Raw genomic sequence first — 17692 nt, forward strand, 5'->3', positions numbered from 1 at the left:
TTTACTGTCCCTTAGTGTGACCTGGAAGGAGGGTACTAACTGTTGACAGAAGTTGTGCATGAAACACACTGCTGAGCAAATCCGGATTGCCCAAATAAAAAAACTGTGGATAGGTGATAGCTGTGGATAGTTGTGTACAGTTTGGGAAATTTTGCCAAACTGTTCAAGCTCTTTAAAAAAAGAGGTATACTTAACAGGTATATCTGGAATACATTCTCATCCAGAAACAAGAGTCAGAGCGACTTTCTGTTGGCAGTTTAGATCAGCAACAACAAAGACCTGTAAATTACAAAGAAAAATTGTCTTTCACACTGGTGATTTGGTGGTGGCTTCAATCACCACTATTATGTAACATTTCCCAGCCACTCCTCAAATATACATAGTGCAAACATCAGGAGAGCACACTGTTTGCATGGAGAAAAGTGTCGCTTTTATTAAGTGTATTATTAGTTTAAACGTAGTTTAAAAGGTAGCACATTCCCAGTGGAAGAAACTGGCCTGAACTCTAAGACGTACCCAGGTACCACTATTTGTGCTTTTTCTCTGAATGGCGCTCTCACCCACTTAATCACTTCTGTTGAGCACTTGCCCTCAGCCAGCTCTGACCACACGTCGCAGTCGGCTGGAACTGGGACCTGCGCTGGCTGTCAGCTGGCTGTGCTGCCCACAGCACATAGATTGCCGCTCCTCTGGCACCGTGACACCCACACACCCACAAGCACCTGGCACAGCTCCAGCACTGTCCCAGTGATCCATGAGCTACGGTGACAATAAATAGCAAGCTGTTCATTCTCCATGGTCTGTTTATTGCTCCAGCAGTTTGTCACTTCCAAGTTCCTGTTTCTTGGTGTAAAAGGTAAGTTTAAAACGAAGTCCCTAAGCAGCAGAGACTGGATACAATATGCTGAACTCCGAGGGCAGTGACCCAGAATGGGGAGATAATGAATGTGTCAATGAATAATGAGTTTATTGGACAGAATTTTGTTCTCGTTAAAATGAGAGGTTTGTTTTGAGATGGAGGGGTTGTGTTCTATCAGACTAATAGGGAAATTTACAGCCAGAGAAATCACACCAGCCATAGTTCACACACACGTTACCAGGCTTGTGTCACTGATGCAGGCAGGCGCTGTGTTTCCAGGCTTTGCAGAGTAGCAGCTCACTATTTAAGTTTTGTACCTTCTTCCTTCTTCTCACAAAGGGCCACGGTGCCTGTTCCCTTCAAGTAATTCTGTCTTGAGGGTTTCATGGCAACCCTCGTAATGCCGGGCCTGTGGTTATTGCAGAACTTTTTCCAACAAACCGACAGTATTTTTATTGTATGCTTGTTTTGGAAAACCAGAATCATTTGGGAATAGTGGTCCAAAGACATTGGCACATGCCAGCCATTCCACGTTTGGGACAAGTGGCCCACACTTCTGGTTGGATTGCATCTCTTCTATCACAGCAAAGGGAAAGGGGTCAGTTTCAGGAACTGGTCCCTGCTCTGACTAAGGAGGGATGCGGTGGAACCAGCACGGGGCCATCTGAAACAGGGCTCAGGAGTCACCAGGCATTTTGTTTGTTCTTGTCCGGCACCCCAGCACCCAGCTGAGTGTCACTTACCAGAAACCTTGGAGTTGCTGGCCAATTTGCAGTTACGGCCCTCCGCGTGCGTGCTCACACACGTACCTGGTCTATGCTTACAAAGATGTCGGTCACACAATACCTTGGGTTTTATGGTCCTGTGTAAGGGGTGCGACAAGGTCACCTGTGGAGAACTTTGGCACACAGGCAGCCCCACGTGAGGGCATGGCCCAGCCTCCTCGGTCCCCAAGCTGGTGGCCCTGTGGACTGTCTGCCGTGGGCAAGACAGGCAGGGAGTGACCAGGACTGGTCCTCACTGCTGGAGGCTGCTGGGCACAGGAGCAGACTGGAGACAGATATGGGCAGCTTGGAACCAGAGTCACGGAAGAGTGTCCAAAGCAGTGAAACACATGTTGGCTGCTTTTAAACAAAGTATAATTTCAGTTTATGTGTCAGGCTTTGCCCCTCCTCTCTCACCCCCTGAGAAATAAGGTTGCTCTCCTAATCTAAATGCTAGGTCTACAGAACGACTAAAATCTGTTATTCCTAGGCTGCTGCTCACCCACAATTCCTAAGTTACATTTCTACATGATTTGTTAGGAAAATGTGTTACTACCTCGGGTAAATTTTAGAAACTGCTTCATAAGGAAATGATATGCTAGGGATTATTTTTAAAGAGCAGTTATACTTGACACTATCCCACAGAATGACAACCTGAGGTCTGAGAAAGAACAGGACTAGCCCCACATAGGCCGCGTGCAGGACGCTCTCTGGGATGTGCTGGGTTTTGCTGCAGTGAGAACAATCTCCCAGTCTCTGATTTTCAACCTCATGTCACAGAAAACTGCAAAAATACCAGAGGTCTGTTTATCCTTTACCCTGTCTCCCCCAGCAGTGCCACCTCACATAACTACCACGTCACAACCACAGATGGGCACGGGCACCGTCCAAGACCGCACACAGTCCACTAGCTGTCCACGCACACGATTGTGCGGGGCTGTCACGTGTACAGACTTGTGTCACTGCATCGTCGAGAGTCCCAGCAGTCCCAGCACCACCAAGTCCCCCCAGCCCGTCCCAGCCTCTGCTGCCCACTGACCTGTCCTCCGTGCGACAGTGCTCTTCTGTAAATGAAAATGCAATCTGGGCCCCGCCATCCACCCACATGCGGGTACCAGCAGCAGGTCCCTGGGTTGCTGAGGTGGAGGGGGGATGTTTTGAACAGTACTGGGGTCCAGCACACGCCCCACATCCTTCTGCTTTGGCGTTCGGTTTGCAGATGGTGCTTCCATGTTTTCAGGTAAGTCGGAGCCTTTGCTGTGGCTGAGGTGAGAGTGGAGGCCACCTCGCTACATCCAAGGAGAAGTCCCACAGGCTCTGGGACACCAGTGCCTGAAGCGAGTTGTGTGTCCCCGAGGGGTGCTGGGTCCTCCGGGAAAGTGGCGGGCAGCCAGAAGGAGTCTACTGGGGACAGAGGGCCCAAGGCAGAGGCCGAGGTCTCTCCAATCCAGGTGCTGGCCGAGCCACCAAGCTCTCCACACTTCTGTCACCAACGATAAGTGAGGACAGCAGCCGGATGGGTCTGAGATTTCTTCCAACTACATCCCACAGATTCAAGCTGAACAAAGCCTGAGCTCTGAGTCGCTCGGGGAAGCCCGGGGAGGCCCCTGCCCTCACCTTGTGAGCTGCTGTGCAGGGAGGTCTCGGCACTGTGACACGGCATCCTTTCTGGCACTCAGACATCGTGACCCAGCCCAGAGTCATAGTTCGCATAACAGCGGAACTCATTGGCCAGCACCCGGCGGTGTGTCGGGAGGAAGCTGCAGGGCGTCACTCCCAGGAGCCTGGCTGCCTCCTCCTCCATGACAGCACCTGAGGACACACCAGATGGGCTGAAATGGGCAGCCTGCTGGGGCGGTGGGCAGCGATCCCACACTCAGCAAACGCAGGAGTTGACTTCTGGTCCTTTATTTTCTGCCACACATTTGCAGAGTACCCTTTTTATTTAATAAACAATTTTTCCTACATCTGAAAAGCTGATGCTTGTAGAGCTTTCGAAACACATTTTATTCCACAAAGCAACATGACAACAGCAAAAGTAATTACCAAAAACTGCTCTTTTCCAAGTGAGATCAAGAACCCTTTTCAGTAATGTGCGGTCTTGCAAACCCATGGGCACATTCTCCCCCACCCTTGGCTGACCAATCCCAGGTCCCTCAGCCCATCCCCGGCCACTGCTGTGGACGTGGCCCTGGACACCACGCACGGGCAGGAAGCCCACACTGACCCAGACACGTTTCCTGCCACTCCCTGTGTGCACAGCCCAGCGCATTTGCTTCCAGCCTCGTCCGGAGGGCATCTTCCCTACCCCCACTTGCAGCTCCACACGCTGTGCCAGCCCGTCTGCCCACAGTCCCTTGTCTAAAGCATAGTGCTTTAGACGAACTGGATCCTGTCCCTTTGAAAATCCAAACTCCGCCCAGCACCCGGGTCCCTGGGGCCCGAGGTCACCGCTGCACGAGCAGCCGGGGGAGCTGAAGCACAGCCCGCTGTTCTGATTCCTTCATCACTTACCAGGATTAGGAATTCATTTCTTCCGTGTGTTTTGTTGCATTTTTTAACCTAACCCCTAACACCAAGTATATGCTGCACTGAGGTCATCAGGTAGCGGCTGAGAAGCTGGGCTCAGCCATCCAATCAACAACCCTAAATGAAGACGATTAGAGTCGGGTCACACAATTCCACAATGGAGGGCCGGCCCCACTGCTCAGCCTGGGGACCAAGGGACAGCACCGAAGGCCCTGACACCAGGCTTCCCAGACCAGAAGACAAGTCACCGTTTTAGTTCTCGGTCAAATTTCAGCACAACCTTCTTAAGCAGCCGCTACCTGAGTGTCCCCAGAAAGGACACTTGTGCCTTAACAAGCCTACTCTCTCGCTGAGTTGACCCTTGGCTGTCACCGACTCCACAGGCCCCACCGAGTGGAGGCTGGGCGGCCACCACTGAGGATGCTGGTGACAGAAGCTCACGGTGCTCATGGCCCGTATGCGTGTCGGCGGGTAGTGTCATCAGTCCCCGTTTGCAGCGAGGGAACTGGGCAGAGTACGGAACCCCGAAGGCCACAGTGAGCGGGAGGCTCAGGGTGTGAGGCCGAAGGTGTCCCACAGCTCCTGGCACCGAGCTTACGAGCCGCACTCACCTGTGCACAGCAGAATCTTGCCCCGAGTCAGGTACCGGACGGTCTCGGCCGTTTTCTTGAGACAGTCCGCAGAGAGGTAGGGGGGATCTGCTATCACGACGTCAAAGCTGTGCGCAGCGACGTCCCCAGGTAAGTCCAGGGGGCGGCTGTAATCGTAGAAGATGAAGTCCTCCCCGTACACGGCGAACCTCCGGTCAAACTCAAACAAGCAGACGGAAACGAGCTCGCCGCGCAGCTCCCTCAGCTTCTGGTAAACGCTGGGGGTGCTCACGCACGCCACCCTGAGGACAGTGCGACAAGCACAGGGAGGGGCGTCGGCGCACGGCTCCCGGCGCCGGCCTTCCTGAAGGAGGCGCGCGGGACGTGTCAGAGAAAACTTCATGCCCTCACTTTTAAGGAATCTGGTATTTAGAATCTGCAACTCGTAATTTTAAGGTATGAAAGGGATAAATGTGCTTTTCACAACAAAAACAATGTAAACATTAGACACATTACCTATTATTTTCACATTCCTTTAACATTTCACTTTTAGTCAAACTAAACACTTTGAAGTTATTTTGTAATATTCATCATCTTGAAAGAACCCCAAATAACTGCCTCGGTAACTCCAGCTTTCCAAAAAGATACATTAAAACTAGGTCCCAGTGCAGACAAGCTGCGATGACTGCCTGCTTTCTGCACAAGGAAACAGCGGCAGCTGCAGGTTCTGAGTGGGTGGCCTGGGTGCAGCTGTTCCAATAGTTCACTTGTAAAACCGACTGCAAAAAAGCTACAAGGAGCTGCAATACAGAATTATAGTTGACTGTGGCCCACCTGTCACGGGGTACTGTGGCTCCGCCCTCCCCAGGACACTACCGGAACAGAAGTCAGGTGCACCGTCATGGTCGCCCCACGGGACAGTGCAGAAGGACACTGACTTTTCTCAATCCTCTGTAACTTTTAGGTGTTTATCATGCATATATGTTACCGTCCAAAAGAATACTTCCTTTAAAAATTAAACTCAGATTTAACCCTGTGAGACGCATTTGTCACCAGTTACAGCGTCACGCCCGGGCTAGGTGCCCAGGCTGCCGGGCAGGCTTCTCAGCCCAAACACACCGGAAGCGCATCCCCACGCTGGGCCCCGGCTCCTAGCTTCTGTGGGAAACATGACGTGCCAGTGTGGGGTGGCAGGGGCCACCTAGCCTGGGGGTAGGGGGACATGTGGCTACTTGTTCCCTGTGCTGCAATGTCAACAAGTTATAAATCTAGAAGTGCCAATATAAACATGTTATGTAGAAATATAGGTGTAAATACCAAAGAATATTGAAAGGGAGCTGACAAAACGCGGAGGTGGACAAGGGGAACATAAGCAATGGGTAGTTTTTTGAACAAGCCTTTTAGGACCATGACTTTAAAATATACCTATGTAACATCTAAACAAGTTAACAAAAAAGAAAACCTACATTGTTAAAACTTCAGAAAGGTCAAATGTTAGGATTTTTTCCTTTAACACAAACTCGAGGGGCAGTGAAGAAAGCAGCAGCCCAGCAAACCTCAGAGGACAGAGATGAGATGCCCCACACTGAACAGATTCTGAGGTGTCCAACGCTGCCTGGGAGCCCTCTTCTCCCTCCTGATCACAGACCGCCATCCACAGTGTTTGCAGATGACAGCCCAGACTGCTTACGCACCATTTCAGCTAGGAAGGACATTTAAAGCATTACTGTAGATTAAGACAAAAGAGGAACAGAGTTTCCAGCTCACCTGCCACCTTCCCCAGCAGCCGCGATGGCTTCCTTGGCAAGTCGCAGAGCTGTCTCCTGGCTATACCAAAACTGGCTCAATTGCTGTGACAAGGGATGAGTTGAAATCATTTTAGAATTGGCATAAATATTGTTTTGAATCTATGTATTTAGATTTTTTCTTTTTTTAACTGTATATTTTTTAATTACCTTAAATTAATAGCAGGCCCTAACTATTAGGTTGGTGCAAAAGTAACTGAGGTTAAAAAAAAAATGCGAAAACCGCAATTACTTTTGCACCAGCCTAATAATTAATGGCGTGTATGGGCTGCTAACACCACCGACGGAGACGACAGCTTTTCCGGATGAAGAGTGTACTCCCCTTTGTAGGAGTCCTGCCAAAAAAACTGATCCTGAATCCGATTAAGCTCCAGATTGAACCACCAACTAACAAGTTTACAAGCGCAGAGGCTGCCAGCAGGTGTTAACCCACACCCAGGGCGCCCCTCTCAGGTGGCCTCCTGTCTGCACCTGACCAAGGCTTCCTGAATTACTGTTTTCCCCTCAGGGGTAAGATGTTTGGTTTTCATCTTGCTCCTATTCATGTTGGCTGAAGATTTCTTTTTAAATTTCTAGCTACCCTTAATTATCCACTCACATTTATACATTAAGGATGACTTTAATAGAAAAAGTGGATTCCTCGGTAATGCATTAGGCCCACTTCTCCCTTGGATGACAGGGCCGGGGCAAGTTGTGTGCTGACAGCTCAGAAATGCAGGTTTTAAATCTTTACAAAAGAACATATGATTTTTCAATACATGCAAGAAGAAAGTATCTGATAAAATTCAACACCCCTCCATAATTTAAAACAAACTCTTAGCAAATTAGGAATAGTAGGGAACTTCTTTAAACTGATCACGGGCATCTAAAAGAATGACAGCCGGGCCCAGCCCAGTGGCTCAGGCGGTTAGAGCTCCGTGCTCCTAACTCCAAAGGCTGCCGGTTCGATTCCCACATGGGCCAGCGGGCTCTCAACCACAAGGTTGCCAGTTCGACTCCCTCAAGGGATCGTGGAGCCCCCTGCAACTAGCAACGGGCAACTGGATCTGGAGCTGAGCTGCGCCCTCCACAACTAAGACTGAAAGGACAACAACTTGACTTGGGGAAAAAGGCCTGGAAGTACACACTGTTCCCCAATTAAGTCCGGTTCCCCTTCCCCAATAAAATCTTTAAAAATAATAATAAATAAAAATAAAAGAATGACGGCCAATATCATACTCATAGTAACTTAGTCTCTTCCCCCATGAGATTAGGAACAAGGCAAGAATGTCTACTTTCAATGTCTTATTCAACACTTTACTGTGAGACGTAGCCACTGCATTAGAACAAGAAAATAAGAAAAAAAGGAGTGAAACTGTTAATATTTGCATGTTATGATTGTTTCCTTAGAAAATACCAAGGAAAAAATATTTCTGAAGACCGATGTTAATTTGATATATGTACATATGAAGTCACGTCTCTGTACCTATGTCTGCATGTCTGTCTAACCATTCTCAGCTACAGGAAAGATGCACGCTGACACCCTCTCTCTGCTTAGAGGAAAGCCTGGGGATGTAGCATGGAGGGGCTTCTGCTTCATGAGATTTGGGTGGAGGTCCTTTACTGATGGCTAGCGAGCTGCCCTCCTCCCTCACTGGGCGTGCACAGGACAGGTTTTGGCTCTACTCATATTTTAAAAAATAAAAATCTTACTCTTCTTGTATTACATTAACTCAAAAAGACATATGCACGTTGCAGCATTATTTACAACACCCAAGATAGGGAAGCAACCTATGTGTCTGGTAGCAGACAATTGGATAAATTGTATACAATGGAATATTACTCGGCCATAAAAAAAAGAATATCTTTCCATTTGTAACAACATGGATGGAACTAGAGGGTATTTGCTGAGTGGAGTCAGAAGTGCCATATGATGTCACTTATATGTGGAATCTAAAAAAAACAAAATAAACGAACAAACAAAACAGGAGCAGACTCATACATACAGAGAACATTTTTATGGGAGGACGTTGGGGCGCATGGTGAAAAAAGGGGAAAGGATTAAGAAATACAAATTCGCAAGAGCATTTGAGATCTTGCTTCCCAGCATATGTCATCAGTTTGGCTCAAGTAAACTTATAAAAATTCAAAACAATTTTTTAAAAGTACAAATTTGCAGTTATAAAAAGTCACAGGGATGTAAAATACAGCATAGGCAATACAGTCAATAATATTGTGACAATGCGGTACAGTGTCAGATGGTTGCTGGACTTACCACAGTGATCACTGCTTTAGGTGTACAAAGGTTGAATAACTATGGTGTACACCTGAAACTAATATAATAATGAATATCAACTGTAATTGAAAACCTAAAATTTTTTTAATTAAAAAAGTGTCAAAATTATAAAAATAGTTAATTCTAAGTAATGGGATTAGGGCTACTTTATATTGTCATATACTTTCTATAGATTACTTTTAGAATTAGAACAAAGCACATAGCATTTTAAAAATCAAGCAGAAAGAAAAGAGAAAGAGATGGGCTACTCAAGAATAATGCAGGTCTTCAAGTTTCTACTATTAACCACCTACAGAAGAGTCAAGCTGGAAAAACAGAAAGAAGGGGAGTAGTGAGAAAGAGGCTTCTGGGTCGGAGTAACACTGAGAGTAATGGAAAGAAACATTTTTATCATATTCAGTTTCACACAGATGGTAAATAGGAAAATTTTACATAACTTAAGAAATCCAAACTTGAGAGAATGTAAAAGACTATAAGAAAAAGCAAACCAACAAGCACATGAAAGCTTTCTCTCAGTTGCAAAGGGATGGAGAAAGACATAGTATCACCCAGGACAGTCAAGACAATTCAAGCCTCATCTAACTTCTCAACTATTGCCTTTGAAAATTCAAATTTCTATGTTCCAGCTCAGGTTAGGAGTTTCCCCGAACTCACTTTTTTTTTTCCTAACTTCTATTTTTAATTGTACCTAAAAATACAGTTAAAATACACATCATGCTATTCATACCTTCTGGAAAACTCACTTTCATCAATGTTTCATAACATATGGAAGCCCAGTGACCCACTGTTGCAGGGACACATTTTCCCTTCCCACAGGGTTGCTGGGCTCCACAGAGCAGCCGCCTGCAGCTGCACACAGGAAGGAGGCACGCCTTTGCCCTGGACATAATGACATGCCATCCCCTGTTAAAAAGTCCCCTCCTCTGATCATCAACCAGCCTGAGAGCAGAACCAGCAAGTCTGCATTTATGCCGTCTTAAAATATTCACACACTGCTTGCTGGTTCAGCTCCCCAAATAGGTTATCAGGTCCCGAAGGACAGGTGACATAGATTTGGGTGTTTGCAGGGCACAGACACACACTGGACTGGCTCCAGAACAGGTTCCATACCAGTACTTCCTGAGAGAGCCGGACGCATTCACATACCCAGTTCTCTTCTATTACTCCGATGTTGTATTTGTCATCCCCACTCGGGTCAGGGTGTTGCTTCTGCTCAGCATAAAATTCCTGGAGAGCTGCTAAGGTGTGGGAAGAAAGCTGGAGGACATCGTCATCGTCTGAGTCACTCATCTCACAAACTGTGACCTGCAGATAAAGAGCTGTGAGGTTTTTTCCTTCCCATCAAATAACAAAACAATTTTATCTCACAGCAAGGATCTAAACTGAAGGTGTGTTTTCTAAGGGAAACAGTCATACTTAAATGAGATTAAATATCTACAGAGATTGTCCACAGAACTACAGCTTAACAAATGCAGAATTTTCCAGTACTCCTTGTCAACGAAAAATACATTCAGCCTAAGCGAAAGCTTGTAAGTTTATTTGAGCCAAACTGACGACAACTGCTGGGAAGCAGTCTCAACGGATTCAGAAAATGCTCCAGCAAATGGCCATTTTGCAACTTACCCTGTTTCGCCGAAAATAAGACCTAGTTGGACAATCAGCTCTAATGCGTCTTTTGGAGCAAAAATTAATATAAGACCAATTTTTGCTCCAAAAGATGCATTAGAGCTGATTGTCCGGCTAGGTCTTATTTTTGGGGAAACAGTATTTTATACAGCAGAATCAAAGGAGGAAGGTTACATGAAATCCACTGGTTGTAGATTAAGGGGGTGGGAGAAAGCAAAGCGGGAAATCTCTAGGATTGAATAAAAAGAAAAATGGAGAGACACATACTTCTTTTACATTGGTGGGTACAGGACAGTTAATAGCATTTTACAGCACACAGAGATGGTATTTGGGGAACAAGAGAACAATGAGGGATTTTGTAGTTTCCTGCTCAGGTGTGGTGGGTTGTGCCTCCTGGGGGAAGAGGGGGGTCCGGAAATGGATTACTCTGACATTCCAAGGGTCTGTTATCTTAGATGCAAAAAGACAACAGATAGGCTCACTTAAGGTAAAGACTGACCTTTGTCAAGGAAGTTATAGACCAAGGATGTGACTTACCGCCATGGCCCACCTTAGTTAGGAATTTTTTATGCACACGCCACCCTATGTGGTTATTTTCAGTCTCCTGAGCTTGTCAGGTTTAACATGTACACTCAGCTTTCACAAATAAGATTTTCATTTTGATTCCTTGCAGAACAAAATTTTCACCACAAATATCTGAAGATATTTTGATTTCTCCTAGTACCCCAATGGCCATATGCAGAAATTTCACACTAGAGTCTCTGAATCAGAGATCTTTTTATACTTGACGGTCACTGTCCAGGTGATCTAAGGCTCCTGGGTGTTACTGACAGAACAAGGATTGATTAAAGAGGAGCATATAAAGATGTGAAAAATAAAAGGGGTGAGAAGGAGAAAAAAACAGAGAGAAAAGGAAGGTGTTTCTGTAGAACTGATGGCCAGGCACAATTACTTCTTTGGGTACCGGAGTCAGCCAAACTGCAAGATTAAGGCATAGCCCTCCTTCAGCCAAGTCTGCCCAAGACCCTAGACAACGCAAGTTCAGGGGCTTCCCCAAACCACCCTTATGTTCAATAATTTGCTAGCAAGACTCACGGGGACTCACTGAAAGCAATTATACTCACATTTGTTACACGGAAAGGGTAAAAAGAGAACCACCCAAGGAAGAGATACATAGGGCAGAGTCTAGGAGAGTTCCAAACAGGAGGCTTCCGTGGCCTCAGGAAGCATCACCCTCCTGGCAGGTGACAATATGCAGAGTCCTGCCAACTGGAGGCTCAGCTGAGCATGTATCTAGTCTGTATTGAGCCTTCGTGGCATTGGTATGACTGACTCCATCACTACCCACCTGGATGAAGTCCGTCTCCAGCTCCAGGTACCTGACTGGGGCTGATATGGCCTGAGGATCCTCCATGAATAACAGACATTCCTGTTACTTGGGAAAGTGTTCACAGGTTACCTGTCAAAGGTCAACCTCTCTTGGGTGAGGTCCGATTCTTTACTACACAGGAACCAAACACATTTCTAAACCGTTCTCTAAGAGCACAAAAACAGCTCCTACCCTTAATATTATAAGACCAAGTCTTAGATTAATTTTTGCTCCAAAAGACACATTAGAGCTGATTGGCCGGCTAGGTCTTATTTTGGGGAAAACACGATATTGGGTTTTGAAATATCTCAATTTTACAGCAAGTGATGTGCTGAAAGCAAAAATTATTCAAGAGTTTCAGCACTTGCTCTCTTTCTACTGCAAGGCCTGTGTAGGTTTATCAGCTCCAAAGCCTTAGCCTCAGGCCAGGGCCACCAAGGTCAGCTGGAATAGCAAGACTAACACTAGTTCTGCAGGCCGTGGTAGTGTTCAAAAGACCAGGAGTCACCACTTAAATGAGAAATGCACCCAGATGCTTTGTTCTCCTTTTCAAAATCAAAGAGCCAGCCATTCTACCTGAGAACCTCATAGCAAAAACAAAACCTTGAATGTACCAACTACTGACATACCAGTGTACTTTCAGGAATCTCAAGAACGGGTAAGTCACGAAGTCACAAAAGAAGGAAAATGCAGATGATTCCAGTTAAATGAAGCTCAGGAAAACGCAGATGAAAGCAAGTAAAAGAAAATCACAAGGTTAAAGTCAGTGGTTCCCTCTGGGAGTGAGATAGGCTTGGAGAGGAATACACGTAATTTCTTAAATGTCTATTACATATCAGCAGACCTGTGCATTTGATTCTGTAGTAAAAAGTGCCTGAAATGGCTTCCAGCAGCTTGATGCCTCGCCAGAGTATCATTTTAGTTTACTGCACAAAGAATAAATCTTCAGGAAGGCATACCAGGTGCTACCAGGCTGAGTTTCCAGGCAGAAAGTCCAAAGATGAGTGTGTGCATGCTGCACGGCTGAGAACACACAGCAAACTGCTCTGCAAACTACCAGGAGGTTCCATTTTGGTTGGGCATTCAGGATTGAAAGTTCCTTTCACTCGAAAAAATCGGACAACTATTACAATCCATGTCTCCTGGCAGAGGTGAAGTGTACATCCAGTCCTGATCAAAGGTGCGTGACCATGTCTAGAAGAGCTGATGGACAAAGAAAACCGTGTGTCCAAACTCACATACGTATAGCCTTGCTATAGACAGGAATATTTGGATTTTTATTTATTAATACTAAGCACTTTCCATAGCTGCATCCGGGGAGAAGTGCTTCAAATTGCAGCTTAAAACCTGTTAGCAAATCATTTAGAAATAATACATGAAAACCATAAAAACAAACCAGGTGATTTTAAGTACAAAACAAAGAATTCTAAAGAGCAGTTTAAGAAAACTCTCATGGCTCTGAAAAGAAATAAATTTGAATCTCTATTTTGGTAGAATTTTATTTTAAAAGAAATAAAAATGTTATTTTAAAATTTATTTCAAAAATTATTTTAAAGAAAGTTTATTTTAAAGCTGGTGAAATGCATTCACTTGATAATCATTCGCTGAGGCACTACTTTGGACTAAGCACCATTCTGGGTGATGGGAGTCAAAGTTCCTGTCACCTGGGAGCTTAGGCAGGGATAGAGGACGAACAGTAGTAACAAAAATGTATGTTGAACAATGACAAGATCAATGGAGGCACCTGTGGCGAGTCAGGGCTGCGATTTCAGCATTCTGACTTTCCTACATTACTAAGGCGGAGTTCAGGAGCACATCACCTAAGTGGGAAAAAGTGAAATGCTGACATAATAGACATTACTAAAGACTAAATTAAATGAACCTTAGTTTTAATATACTAATTTTGTTTTGCATAAGTCATTATGTAATAATTTTCTAAGTGGGTTTGTGAAATCGCTGTGGGAGATTTTCAAGTCCAGAAGAGTTGGGAGGTGCTGTGTTGTTATTATGACGTTGAGCCTTATTACCTGGTCCACAATGTAGATCAACGGCTCTACCAGGTAAGATTTGCCCGCCCCGTCCCCCCTCCCCCAGGGGAACATCTGGGAAAGTCTGGAGGCATTTTTGTTTGTCACAACTGGAGAGGGTGTTAATGGCCTCTACTTAGTGGGTAGAGGCCACGGAAGCTGGCAAACTCTGTACAAGGACAACCCTCCATCACACAGAACTATGGGACCCAAAACGTCAGCAATGCTAGGGTTGAGGAACCCTGCTCTAGGCAGAAAGGCACAATTGTGACCATGTGGTGAGCCCTCTGCTGCAGGAGCTGCATTTCCTGCTGCAGATCAGTAAAGAGCAAGTGCAGGTAGAGGACCGAAGTGAAACCGCAGGTGGCTCAAGTTGGCCTTGAGGGAGAAGGCAGGATGGAGCATGAGGATGACAGAAGAACAGCATGAGCAAAAATAGTGGGCTCGTCAACGCGCAGCCTCAGCAGGAGAGAGTGGACTCCTAACGCGCTGTGCGGTTCCTTTGTATTTCTTTAAACTGCGCTCAAGTCAGTACAGCTAATGTAACCTAAAAAGAACGTCCACAGCCTGGGATTCCCACGCACCCATTTCCCAAGACCGCCCCCACCTCATGTAGCACGGGTCACCGCGCGCTCTCTGCAGGTAACTCCGAGAAGGCAGGGCGGTGCGTGGGAATCGCACTAACCCCAGTAACACCGATTCCCCGGAGCCCCCCCGCGGCTCCTCCGCGAACCTCCCCGCGACAGACGACGGGAGCGGCCCGGCCCTCCGCGCGTTCCCGCTCGTCCGCGGTCCGGGAAGGGCCACGACCTGCCACCCTGTCCTCGTCTCCGCGTGTGCAGCTACCCCGCTTTCCAAACGACGTACGCTGTTGTTTTTAAACTAACTTGAAGAAATCCAGTTAGAAGTTACGTCCAGTCCCGTCCTCTGGATCCCGTGTAACCACAATCCCTGTCCAGGAAGCCGGCCGGTCTTCACGTCCCCGCGGCGCGGGGATCCCCGCCCAAGCCCTCCCGTGACCCTCAGACTCCGTCCCCGCTGTCCTGGGCGCCGGGACGGCCCAGCGGCCACGCGGACCCCCACCACCTCGGGGAAGGTCCAGGCCCCCTCTGAGCTCCCACAGCTCGTTGGCCGCGCCCAGACACCATTGATTGTACCGGTCCTTCCCGACCACACAGGAAAGCAGTGAGAAAGGAAGCCGCCCCATGCCCACCTCACAGCCGCGCCGCCCGTCCACTCACCGCCACGCGTGCGCTGGGACAGCCGGGAGTATGGGCGGGGCGGCTGAGCCGCGCATGCGCATGCGCAACCCGGGCGCGCGTGCGTCCCAGCCCTGCTAGCAGCCCGCAGGCGCTGACTCTGGCTGGGAAGGGGGTCACTCCAGCTCCTCTCTCGTTAGTGCCTTAGAGAAAGGCGGCAGTACAAAAACTTAAGGTTTTAATTAGATCCCCTTCAAACTAAATGTATTCCAGGAAACCTATTTTGCACTTGAGGGATGTACATTTCACAAACGTCCATCAAGGCTTCATTTGTCTACTCTTATAATCGAGAAATCAAGACATTAAATAAGGACATCAATTATTAGATAAAAACCCTTCAAACCCTGCACTATAATCACATTTTTCGTCGGTACACTTTGCCCCCCCAAACTTAAACGTGGCTACTGGAAGTCCAGCCACCCGCACTTAATATTTCGGGGTTGGCCGCAAAGAATGCGAGATCTGGTTGGTGAAACCGTCGTCAGCCCGAAATTAGACCAGCTACTGATTTGCCAAATAATCTGTCAGCCAACAACGTTTATTAAAATGATTCCAAATATAGGTCACTTTTTGGTGCGCTGGCTTGCTGTGCTGACTCTTCAAAGCTGTTAGTGTTTCACTTTTTGAGTGCATCCTTCAATATGTATTAAACATCTAGCAAACGGGCCCTTATTAAAAGGTTCCTTCCACTCTGGCAGTTACCAAATGGTAAGGGATGTATTTATTTTCCATTCCCCAAGGCAGTCAACCTATATTACGTTCCTACCTTCACTTCCTTTACCAATTTCATTATTGTGCTCAATTCTATATATTCTGCTAAATTGCTTTAAATCCTTTCTAGCATAAGATGAGGATATGAATGAATGGCTCAGCTGCCAAATAATACCATTCAATAGTTCATAAAAAAAGGTTTACAGGGCCGGCCCGGTGGCTCAGGCGGTTAGAGCTCCGTGCTCCGAAGGCTGCCGGTTCGATTCCCACATGGGCCAGTGGGCTCTCAACCACAAGGTTGCCAGTTCAATTCCTCGAGTCCCGCAAGGGATGGTGGCTCTGCCCCCTGCAACTAAGATTGAACACGGCACCTTGAGCTGAGCTGCCTCCCGGATGGCTCAGTTGTTGGTTGGAGCACGGGCTCTCAACCACAAAGTTGCCAGTTCAATTCTTCCACTCCCGCAAGGGATGGTGGGCAGCGCCCCCTGCAACTAAAACTGAACACGGCACCTTGAGCTGAGCTGCCGCTGAGCTCCCGGATGGCTGAGTTGGTTGGAGCGTGTCCTCTCAACCACAAGGTGGCCGGTTTGATTCCTGCAAGGGATGGTGGGCAGCGCCCCCCCCCCCACCCGCAACTAACAACAGCAACTGGACCTGGAGCTGAGCTGCGCCCTCCACAACTAAGACTGAAAGGACAACAACTTGACCATTGTTCCCCAATAAAGTCCTGTTCCCCTTCCCCAATAAAATCTAAAAAAAAAAAAAAAAGTTTACAACTTTGGGAGTTAACCATAATTTCTATTTAAAATACTGTTTCTAGGTCTATAGTAGTAACTCATGTTTTATTTTTACTTGGGTCGCTATGAACCGATGACACATCTATTAAACCAAATATTTCAAAACCAGGTCTAACTCAACAAAGGAGTAGGAAAGAAAATATATAAAACAAACTAAAATCAATAACATGAACCAAGAAACAACTTTTATGGTAGTGTATTTTTACAGAGGTAATGTTTCATACATACAAGAGACTGCCTTGGCCTAAAACTTAACAAATTAATGTTAAAGCAAATTATTTTTGGTTTGAAACGGATCTTTTTAAGCTTTCAAAGTTTCAGTTGCTGTCATAGCATGTGAGACACAATAGTTATCTTTATGTAATGTGTATTACTATTTTTATAATTGAAGTGACATAGACGTCAGGAAGTTCAAATAGTTATACCTCCACCAACAGTGCTGACTGCTCAGCTTGCCAGTAATACATGAGATTAACATTTTCCTGGTGAAACATTTGCATTGTAATTTAATAGTGTTTATAAATCATAAAAAATTTAAAATGTCAAAGGCAATTTTATTGGCGTTGATGTAAAGGGAAAAGTACTTGTCAAGTTAAACTGGACTTGAATGAACATTTCAAATCAATTTCAATTCAGGAATTATTCCTTTTGTGCACTCAGAAATGATTTTTGTTCATCTTGCTACTCTTCAGAAACGGTGCATAAAAGAAATGGAGATTACTCTGGAAAGATCTCTTAAGATGAAGCTAGACTCAGTTTTTCTTTATAAAAATAACCCATGACCTATAATTACGAGAACACAGATTCAGGTGTTTTTCTTCTTTTCTTTAAGTGCTTTATTATCAAATCACTCAAATTAACCTAAGCATATTGTAAAGGATGCTCCCTAGAATTCTAGTCCCATACTATGCGTTGAGAAGAGACAAATACTGTGTTTCCCCCAAAGTAAGACCAGGTCTTACATTAATTTTTACTCCACTAGGGCTTATTTTCAGGGGATGTCTTATTTTCTCATGTACAACAATCTACATTTATTCAAATACAGTCATGTCATCTTCTTCTGGAACACTGTCATAACATA

The 17692-nt window shown here is 46.1% G+C and overlaps 1 protein-coding gene across 6 annotated transcripts; it reads right to left on the reverse strand.

Moving 5' to 3' along the window:
• Positions 1-407: 407 nt before the first annotated feature.
• On the reverse strand, positions 408-15146 carry EEF1AKMT1 (EEF1A lysine methyltransferase 1). 6 transcript variants are annotated; one of them, XR_002136160.2, is made up of 6 exons: positions 15058-15128; positions 9969-10127; positions 6510-6592; positions 4764-5044; positions 3241-3435; positions 408-3106 (listed from the first exon to the last, which is right to left on the reverse strand). XR_002136160.2 is itself a non-coding variant. In XM_019715683.2 (6 exons), the coding sequence occupies exons 3-6, from the start codon at positions 10110-10112 to the stop codon at positions 3299-3301; spliced, it is 645 nt and encodes a 214-aa protein (XP_019571242.1). In that variant the 5' UTR covers positions 10113-10127; positions 12777-13020; positions 15058-15110; the 3' UTR covers positions 408-3298. The 6 variants fall into 6 exon arrangements, 5 of the variants coding, with proteins under 5 accessions (XP_019571242.1, XP_074186241.1, XP_019571241.1 ...); XM_019715683.2 differs by adding an exon at positions 12777-13020 and having other exon boundaries at positions 408-3435; positions 15058-15110; XM_074330140.1 differs by adding an exon at positions 12447-13020 and having other exon boundaries at positions 408-3435; positions 15058-15099.
• Positions 15147-17692: the final 2546 nt, after the last annotated feature.

This window comes from Rhinolophus sinicus, linkage group LG04 (genome assembly GCF_036562045.2).
Source record: "Rhinolophus sinicus isolate RSC01 linkage group LG04, ASM3656204v1, whole genome shotgun sequence".
Classification (NCBI taxonomy): domain Eukaryota; kingdom Metazoa; phylum Chordata; class Mammalia; order Chiroptera; family Rhinolophidae; genus Rhinolophus; species Rhinolophus sinicus.